General features: G+C 41.4%; 1 protein-coding gene across 1 annotated transcript; it reads right to left on the bottom strand.

Moving 5' to 3' along the window:
- Positions 1-8,592: 8,592 nt before the first annotated feature.
- Positions 8,593-9,808, bottom strand: LOC119567816 (olfactory receptor 10A2-like). The gene has a single exon (XM_037915229.2). It carries the CDS (start codon positions 9,690-9,692, stop codon positions 8,826-8,828), a length of 867 nt encoding a protein of 288 aa, XP_037771157.1. The 5' UTR covers positions 9,693-9,808; the 3' UTR covers positions 8,593-8,825.
- Positions 9,809-10,602: the final 794 nt, after the last annotated feature.

Genomic DNA, 10,602 nt, shown 5'->3' with positions numbered 1-10,602 from the left:
AGAAAAAAGTAAGTCAATGCAGTGAGCAAAGCCCTCAGTGAGTTTGTAGCTTTGTCAAGAGTTCACACGTCCCTTGCAAATTGTTTTAAGCTGAAAAGAAATGAGGATGATCTGAGATGATTTACTGAGTCATAGACAAAGCATCCATGCTGTGAAATCTTGGTGCACTTGATGTCATTGTAAATCTCACCTTGACTTCAACAGGGGCTGGATTTCACCTCATCTCCCCTGTTTCTGGCCAGTTGAATCAGTATGTGAGAAAGTGATGACATACTGAGAACGTCTGACATCCTCTAACATTTTGGCAGAGCAGGTGGAAGTTTTGGTGCAATAAAAGTTCATGGAAAGCTCAGCTGTTTGTTGAAATTTGTGTAGAATATATATATATATATATATATATATATATATATATATATATATATATATATATATATATATATATATATTATGTTTCGATTTTATTTGGTGGAACCCCAAAATGAAAGTTTTTATTTTTTTTTTAATCTTTTAGGTTTTTATTCCCCTCCCCCCTTATTTTTCCATCCTTTTCTCCATTTTTCACCCCTTTCCTCCTGATTTTTGTGGCAAAATGGAAAGAGGACATAAATGGGGACAAATAGAGTGTGTGGGGGGGAATAGAGGAAAAAGGGTAGAAAAACAAACAAAATCCTCCTGTCTGAGACATCATGAATAAGGTACAAGGGGAAGTAACAAACAGATGTCATAAAGCAGATAAGGTGGTACTTAAGTTGCTTGTTTCACCCCATAAATATCCAGGTACCATCACTTCATTCTTTGTACTGGCTTAAGGGATGGCTTTCTGTTGAATGTGCTGGTGCCTTGTTATGAGCATACAGGTAGTGTACCCACCCAGTGTATGGAATACTGATAAAGTGCTTTGTAGATAATAAACCTGGCCAAACAATCTTCAGGGCTCCATCTAGATCTGGTCAAAATTTATATGTATTTTTCATAGGGGGAGAAAGCAAATTAAATATTCTTTTTTTAGAAAAAATACTGTATATTTTCAAGTTGGATGATAGAAAAATCCATTTTTTGTTTGTTTTTGCATTTTGAGGATGTTTCCTATGTAGCCCGGTGGGCCAGCTTAACTGTATTATATTTACTGCTTTGTTATTTTGCTTTATTATATTTAGTAGTAATGCAAGAAACCTACAGGCTTTTATTCTGTAAGATTTGGCTTTAGTAAATAGTGTGAGGCTTAAGGCCTATAACCTTTGGTTTAGATAAACTTAAGTAACTTATAAGTTATAGGGAACTGAAAGTGGCATGCCAGAGGGGGAATTTTGTCCAGAACATAGCTGACACCAGCACAGAACATTGCTAACACCAGTATCCGGAAGGTTCTGGACAGAACCTCCAATCGAAAAGGTGCCATAACAGCAAATTAGCATGTATGCTAATAGGGTAACATCATACATATACTAACCCTACAGAAAACTGACACCTTAAGGGGAGGAAATACAAATAAAAACCTCTATTGAATATGCATTGGTCATGGCAGCATCAGTGTAACCTACTATAAAAGTAACATCCCAGGGGCAGCAGAGAGGTTGGAGAGATGTAGACCTTGGGAGGGGCCAAATGATGGCCACCGGGGAAGGTGAGGACAAAAACGGTGATGAGAAAGATAATGGTTAAGTATGAAAGATAAGGGTGTAAGTATAAATGTCCAAATGTACTTTCTGTATTATCTCTATCTGCTTTGTTGAGTTTAAGTGTGTGTATAACTTTGCTAAATTATTAATAAATTATATTTATATATATATAGAGAGAGAGAGAGTTCCTATGGTGTAAGTGATGCACCTGTGCACATCGGGGTTCCCAAATTATATAATAATTTTACAATAATCTTACTGGGCCTAATCTTAAAACAAAAACCTGTTAAACCTCAAATTACAATGATATATACCCAACTTTGGGTCAGGCTACAGATGGCTACCCAGATGGTACTCCGAGGGGCACACAAGGGGTAACCTCCCTACCTGGAATAGGTAACTCACCTTAAAAAATTCTAAATTAAAATCTAAGCTAAAAATCCAGGCAACCTCTCAGTCAAAAGTTGGTGCCTGTCAAAAACACGCACTGTAACTCAGCAGGAAACTTCCTCTTTTTCGACTCGGCTGTTCTTCCTCATTTCTGGTTCTTTGCCTTTAGTCTATTATGTCCACTTTTCTTAGTAAGGAAGGGAAAGCAGTAACACAAACAAACATCAGAAAAAGGTGCACTAAACTCAAGTTTTTAATCATCAGGCATGCCAGGAGCAGAATGCAAGTGGGGTGAAGTGGGACATCAGGCTGGTTGCACTCCTTATTGTATATATTTAACTAGTCACTGGGGTTAAAATCTTGCAAAAATCTCTTATACATGTGGTAAGGTTTTTTTTGAAGTAATCAGTAATTGTTAAAATAGCAGTAGCACAAGTGCACGGTAACCCACACTTTAAGGTGGCAAAAAAGATAACTAATTGCCGCCAAGAGGCCGCAGTACCTCAGAACTTAGTATGGTTCGAGCTACCTTAATGTCAGTCCCCTCAGCTCTCCTGTGCTGCGCCTAGATCCATCTCTGACCAGCTTCCCCCCCGCCTTCCTGCCTTGTCCTCTGAACCCAGCTGATGAGTTTAGGTTTGGGTGACAAGACAGTAGCTCAGGGATGGGGCTTCCTAAAAGAGGGAGGCAGCCGAGCTTTCCTGCTCAGAGAGCTGTCAGAGAGCTGGGCCTGACACCGAAGGAAAGAGGAGAGGGCTATAGGGGGACACAGAGTCAGAGAGGAGTGGGAAAGAAACTCTCCCTAGCAGTAGTGAGGGGTAGGAGCAAACCCTCAAGAGGGAATGTGAGGAGCAGGAGGGGCTTACTGGGAGATTCTGGCTCTGAGTGAAACCCTTATTTCAAGTCAATAGAGAAGACCACAGAAGGGGAGTGTAATTCAAAGGCACCAATAGTGGAAGCTGGTTTGATAGAGGGATGGGGGGAAATGGAGGCAGTGGCAGTGTCTGATAAGAAAAGTGGTTCAATTGTCAGAGGGAATTTAAAGAACAAGTGTTCTGAGTTAAAAGCAAGAGCAAACTCTTTCAGTTTATCTGAATCAATATATTTGGGATTATGTTTTCCAAAGTGCATTACTTTACATTTATCAACATTGAATTTTATCTGCCATTTTGTTTCCCAGTCACCCAGTTTAGTTACCCCAGTTTGTAACTCTTCTGACATCCATTGTCTGTATCATCACCACTTTCCTGAGAACCCCTCCACCGCAGGGAGGCAGAAGTCATTTTCCAGTGCTCCTCTCACAGTGTGTAGTTTTATGCCTGAGATACATGCCCCAATGTCTAAATTTAGACAATAATATAAGAGCTGGTCACCAGGAGTGGGAAAGGAGATTTTGCACCTTTATGGAATTAACTGATGACACTTGATTAACTGTTAACTCTGTGTTCTTCTGATTCAACGGCAAAGTTTGTTTTTTTGTTCCTAATGTCAACCCATGACAGATACAGAATGGAGAAATCAAACGGCCATCACAGAATTCATCTTCCTGGGATTCGAGGATATCCGAATCTCCGTGGGGACATAAGCCTGATGGTATTGTTGCGTTCCATAATATCCTGTGTATTAACTCTGCCTCCATTTCTACTAACCCTGACATCTTATGTGTGTGTGATCACCACCATCCTGAGAATCCCTTCCATCACCGGGAGGCAGAAAGCCTTTCCACCTGCTCCTCTCACCTCATTGTGGTGACAATTTTCTATGGGAACATAATGATCGTCTACATGCTCCCAAAACATGATACACCAAGAGTGCTAAAGAAAGTGCTCTCTCTTTGCTACGCTGTCCTCACTCCCCTGGTAAAGCCCCTGACCTACAGCCTGAGAAACAGAGACTTCAAGGAAGCCTTGAGCAAAGCAGTCAGTAAATATGTGGCTTTCACAAAGAATCATAGAATATCAGGGTTGGAAGGGACCTCAGGAGGTCATCTAGTCCAACCCCCTACTCAAAGCAGGACCAATCCCCAATTTTTGCCCCAGATCCCTAAATGGCCCCCTCAAGGATTGAAACTCACAACCCTGGGTTTAGCAGGCCAATGCTCAAACCACTGAGCTATCCCTCCCCCAAAATGTAGAGATGGGTAGATAAAAGCTAAGGGACAGATTTTTAAGGTGTTTAGACACCAAGTGGGATTTTGAAATCAAGATACTTTTGAAACTCCCATGAGGCACCTAAAATACCTTTGAAATTCTGGCCTTTAGCATGAGGTTTTAAAAGCTACCTGAGTGATTTGGGCAAAAAACCTCTATTGAAATTAATTTGAAAACTCCCATTGAAAATCTCAGAACACATCTTAAAAAATAAATGCAAATAATCGGCATGGAGCTCCTGAGGCCGAGTTTTTATGGTCCCTCCCTGTGTCCATTTAACAGAGGGCACATGGAAGTGAGGTTGTGGACAGCTCTGTCAGCCTTTGTTTCCAGCAGTGACACATACAGGATGATGGTGTCTTTTCTCTTTGGGGGTGGCTAAACATTCATGGTGGATGAGGAAGGGATGAGAATGCACAGAGTTGACAAGTCATGTAAGCGACACAAGCCACAAAATATCAAAGCAAATCCCTGGCTATAACCCCAGCTGTACATTGTTTCTCTATTGTTTGCAATGTTGCTGTAGCCAGGTTGTTCCCAGGATATTGTTTCTCTGTGTTCCATAATAAAAACTTGTAATCAATGCCAGAGAATGTCATACAAATAAAACATAAGGAAAGATGTTATCACCAGGTTGGTTGCTTCACTTGATATCTCATGCCTCTAAAGACACAATAGATTATCCAACCGGAGCTCAAGTCTGTGTTGTCCAATTAAGGGAGAGGACCAGGCTGGGAGATGGCCAGACATTTTTCCCCATCATGGAGGTTTAACTAGGCACCAATCATTGTGAACAGAAAAATTTCACAATGTTTTTATTACCAGGAAAAAAGTCAATTTTTCACCAAAATAAATAATTGGGCAAAATAAAAAAAATAAATAGTCTCTAGGTGTAACATATCCACCACCAGCTCCCTTGACTCTTTGAAAGGTAGGGGAAAAGTTCACTCATCCTTTCTTCTACTTTCCTTAGGCTGCAAACTGAAAGCTATTCTCTGCTTAGGAGGGTTAACCTACACTTGATTGAGACACAAGCACTAAAGGATCTGAATTCCTGGCGTCATGTGACTACATCAGAATCTTGGCTTCCATCTAAAATCAAGGTTCTAGGTTTTTTTAGATACAATGAAAAGCTTGAAAATGGCTCCCAAGTGTAACTGAGACAGTGACATCTGCTTGAGTGTGCAGAGAGCCTGAGACAATAGCTCTCCGAGGAGGGAGTTGCCAGGTGTGTAATCAATGCAGCAACTCCTGTCTGAGTCAGCGGAGAGACTAAAAGACAATCACTCTTTGGGGAGGGGAGAAGCTGGCTTAAATGTAACCAACACAACAACATCGACCTGAGTGTGCAGAGAGCCTGAGACAATAGCTTTCAGTTGGGGGAACTGCACCATTCATGTCAGTGGAGTGTTGGACCCACAAGCTTTGGGAGGATCCCACCAACCATATCTCAGCACTGTGAGTGTAGAAGGAGGTGAAGATCACAGTGGGCCCAGCCTCACCCCCCCTCCCAAGGCCAGTGGGTCCAACACTCCATTGAGAGAAATGGTGCAGTTTTCCCCACTGACAGCTATTGTTTCAGGCTCTCTGCACACTCGGGCAGATACCACTGTCTCACTTACACTTGGGAGCCATCCTCAAGCTTTCCACTGTAACTTACAAACCTAGAAACTTGTTCTTAAATTAAAGCCGAGATTCTGCTGTAACCATGTGACTCCAGGAATTCAGGTCCTTTAGTGCTTGTGTCTCAATCAAGTGTAGGTTAACCCCCCTAAGCAGAGAAGCAGCTTTCCATTTGAGGCCCAAGGAACTGGGAGGGAAAGATGAGTGAGTCTTTCCCCTGCCTTCTCATAGGGCCCAGGGAGCTGGTGGATGGATGATCTGTACATTTAGGCCTGACCTCTTAGACCAGGATGGAGAGGCAGAGCAGAGGAAGAGTGTCTGCAGTTAGACACCTGTGACTGGTCTGTGCCAGGTGACCCAGGTACACGGGGTTTGGGCTGCAGTATTGTTTCATGGTAGCGTAGACTTCTGGGGTTGGGATGGAGCCTGGGTTCTAGGCCTCTGTGGGGTGGGAGGGTTCCAGAGTGGGGACTGCAGCCCAAGCCTGGAAGTCTGCACTGCAATTAAACAGCCCTGCAGCCCATGTCAGCTGGCACCGGCAAGCCATGAGTGTCTAATTGCAGTGTAGACATACCCTCAGGGAGCAGCCAGCTAGGTCAGCCAGACTGAGAGCAGGAGGCAAAGGGAGGGCATAAACTAAGGACCATATTATCCAAACCCGTCAGTGTGACGGGTGATGAGCTGTGTCAAAAATCTGACTCAGGAGTTGCTGGCTGATGGGCCTTTTTGAAAACCTGGCTCTTTTCCTTGCCAAAATGGGAGTGGAGTCTTTTTGGAAAATCTGTCCTCAGATGTGGGTGCCAAGCTTGCTGGAAATCTGGCCCTCAAGGTGGCATTTTCAAAAGCACCTAAGTGGTTTAGAAGCCAAACTTCCATTGCTAGAGTCATTGGGACTTGGGCTCCTAAACAGCTTAGTGGCTTTTGGAAAATCCCACTCTATCTAACAAGTTCAATGCTGACACATCCCAGTCCGGGAGCTTTACCAGGGAACATAAGGGGGTGCAGAGCTCTGTCTCTGTGTAGCTGCCCTCGTGAGTGTCTGAGTGTCTCCCAAACGTTAATAGATTTTCTCCACACAACCCCCCTGTGAGGTCGGGGAGGATTACGGCCATGTTACAGATGAGGAACTAGGGCACAGGGAAGATTGAGGGACTTTCCTAAAATCATGAAGGATATCTGTAGCTGAGTTGGGCACAGAACCCACATCTCTTTAATCTCCACTTAAGCCTAAACCCAGTCCAGTTCATCATCCGCTTGATCCGTCCAATGGGAAAAGCCCCAATAAGTTCAAGGTGAAGATACCTGAGTCCAGCACACGTCGGCAAACAGCTCAATCCCAGACAGAGCTAGGTGTGAGGCAGAGAATATTTGTTTATTTTCCCTACCCATACTTGCCTCTCCTTCCAAAATCAGCCAGAAAATCTGCCACACCAGGGCCTGAAACTGGGGCCATTTTCTTGAAGTTTCCTTCTCAAGGAAAAGAAAAAAAAATGAGAGTGAATGAAAACAAACATTTAGAACGGCTCAAAACTTTTCATTTGGGAGGGGAAACAATGTTGGAAAATGGCCTTTTTAAAATGGAAACCTTTAATGGAAATTTTAGATTTTGAATGAAATATTCTGGTTTTATGATTGAAAAGACATTATTAATTAATTATTATTATGTTTGTTTTCCCCACTCTCTCCCTCCCCCTCCCCCTTTTTCCGTTATGCCCATTTTGGATGTTGGGGGTGCATTTATCTCATTTTGAACTGATTTTGTCATTGCAGAAGATTCTCACAAAAAATAAAATTGAGGTGAAAAAGGCTGTGAAACAACCCCCGACCAGATGGACACAAAACGAGCACATGAATTGAATGAGTATTCTTTTATTGTAATTTGTAATCAAAATATTTTAAGATGACATATTGATATAAACTGATAACATTCACTTCAATTTTATTGTATGTTTAAAATTCATTGACCCTGGGATTGTTTCTGCAAGTTCTTTTCCTGCCAGCACAATCTTAGATCTCTGTACTAAATCTTGTTCTGTTGTCTCAAAATCTGACATAGACACCACATACATCACATTTATCATCACACCCTTAAAAATGAGTACGAAATTTCATGCAAGTAGCAACCTGAGCTTCGGTGAAACGGCAAATATTAGTCCTGAAACCACCAGGGTGGCCCTGATTCACAAAGTGTTTGTTTCCCAGGCTGTTTAGGAGGGAGTTAGAACACAGAAGCAGACAGAAAACGCTTTGTTGAGGTCTCTGAAAAAAATGCTTAATTTAAGCACGCAATTAGTCCCATTGTAGTCAAGTGCTTAAAATCAACCCTGTCTTCCTGTATAATGAATTACATATTCATGATCCCCTAATTTTTTCCAGATAATGGCCAACTAGAACCTGCTTCCCAGAGTCAATAATTCAATTCAGATTCCTCCCGGTTAGAGCTGTTCAGGGGGATATTTCTGTGAAAATTGTTGAAAGAAAACAAACTTCTGATTTTGTCTCAATATTTCCACTTGTTTCCCTATTTTTGGTTGAAAAAAAATGTTTTGGTGTATTCCCCCATCCACTTTCACATTTCAACTTTCCTCACCTTTTTTTTCTAGTGAAAAAACCTGCACTTACTTTTAGTTTTTACTTCTTTCCCCTGGAAACGTGCATTACAAATGGTGAGGTGAGGACAAAGTGTTACTTTCTCTCCCTTTAATTTTTTTATACTCATTTCAATATTTTTCTGGTGGGAAAAAAGTATGGTTTTCCAACTTTCTCTTTACTTTATTATTTTCTGAAAAGTGAGATACAAGTCTGTTTCTTTTGCAGTGAGAGGATTTATTATTTTCTCTCATCTTTAAATGTTCTTTTTACTTTTTTCACATTCTTACAGGTTAAGAAATTGAAGTAAAGTAGGGAAAAAATCTCTCACTTGTTTAACTTTTTCCATTAAAAAAGTCAGGAGAAGAGTAAAAATAAAAGCAAAACTCCATTTTTTTTCACTTTTGCAAGGCAGTTAAAAACATTAAAATGTTTCCAAAAGTGTTCTCTTCCCCTATTTTCTCTCCAAGGTGGAACAAGCAGGTCGGACTATCTCAAGTCTTGTGAAAACTACAAATGTATTGACAGGTTTTTGCAGGGCCTGATTGACCTCTGTGTTTCTCAGGCTGTAGATGTGCGGATTGATCAGGGCGATCAGAACAGTGTAGAAGACTGAGAACACTTTGTTCAGGGCTTCCAGTGTGTTGGTTTTGGGGAGCAGATACACAAAGATTATGATCCCACAGAAAATTGTCCCCACCATGAGGTGAGAGGAGTAGGTGGAAAAGGCCTTTTGCCTGCCAGTGGTGGAAGGGATTTGCAGGATACTGAGGTTGATATAAACATAGGACATCAGGATAAGAAATGGGGGCAGGGTGAATATTGAAGCCAGAATGAGGATCGTGAGTTCAACCAGATGGGTGTCACTACAGGACAGTTTTATTATTGGGCTGAAATCACAAAAGAAATGGTCAATTTCATTGGGGCCACAGAAAATGAATTGGGACATCATGAAGGTGATTATGGTGCTAGGCAGAAACCCACTTACCCAAGAAGCAGCTGCTAGCATGGCACAGACCTTGCCGTTCATGGGGGCTGCATAATGCAAGGGTTTTAAGATCATTAAATACCAATCATAAGACATCACAGATAAGAGATAACACTCAGCAACTACCAGGAAAGCAAAGAAATAATATTGCAGGAAGCAGATCCTGACTGAGATGGTCCTGTCCCCCGTCAGGAGACTGGCCAGGATCCTGGGCAGGATGATGGAGGTGTAGCAGATCTCCAAGCAGGACAAATTTCCCAGGAAGAAGTACATGGGGGTGTGAAGGTGCTGATCAGCCACGACTAGCACAATGATGAGGATGTTCCCAGCCATGGTCACAATGTAGATCACTAGAAAGAGCAGGAAGAGAAGGGTCTGTAATTCAGGGAAATTTTTGATTCCCAGGAGGATGAACTCTGTGGCGGATGTTTGATTTCCCTGTTCTCTATTCACCATGGTTTATCTAGGGGAAAGGAAATACATGATCAAAAATAAAGATTATAATTTACTATCCATTTTCTTTCTCTTAGCTTTCCCTCCCATCTTTAAACTTTCTTGTCCATTTAGATTTGAACGGTCTCAGGTTACTTACTATGTGTTTGTGCAGTGTTGAACATAATGGCAATGTTTCTTTTGTTGTGGTTAAAGCCACATCATCAGCAAAATCATCATCAAATCATCATCAAAAAACCACATCATCAGCAAAATCAACAACATCAAATTAAAGCATAATTTACGAGGCTGAGATTTTCCCAGGCTTCTTTCAATTCTCACGACTTGAAAATCTCAGTCTTATTTTTCCCCATTTAATATGTAACATGTCCGTGATTCTCTGCATCTATTTGAATGTGATACTGTTTATCTGTGAAACTCATTGGTGTGGAAAGGAATTTAGGTGGACTGAAAAAAAAGTGTGAGAAAATTATTGTGAATAATAAGGATATAGCCCATCATTCTAATAGCTAGGACGGAAACTGATAAAAGAATTACATCCTTATTGTTCAGGTCATAGACAAACATTAGCAAATGGCAGCTATGAAGAAACTTCCATAATTGGTTAATTAATCCATAATTGTCCATTACAGAGATTCTATACTTTCTCCTGGCCACCATACGACCCAGAATGTAAGTCATAGAGTGAGGATCTGAAGGTGTTACCAGTGAAATGGCAACATTTATAATTAATTTCTGAGTTGTTCCAAGCTCAAGTTAGCTAAAACCCTTTTACCATTAAGAGTTCTCT

Source organism: Chelonia mydas, chromosome 13 (assembly GCF_015237465.2).
Source record: "Chelonia mydas isolate rCheMyd1 chromosome 13, rCheMyd1.pri.v2, whole genome shotgun sequence".
Classification (NCBI taxonomy): domain Eukaryota; kingdom Metazoa; phylum Chordata; order Testudines; family Cheloniidae; genus Chelonia; species Chelonia mydas.
Note: the sequence above shows the minus strand (reverse complement) of the source record. Positions and strands in the feature narration are given on the sequence as shown.

Bases quoted from the DNA above. Each gene is read 5' to 3' on its own strand.
- LOC119567816 (XM_037915229.2), bottom strand. From the start codon at position 9,692: ATGGCTGGGAACATCCTCATCATTGTGCTAGTCGTGGCTGATCAGCAC.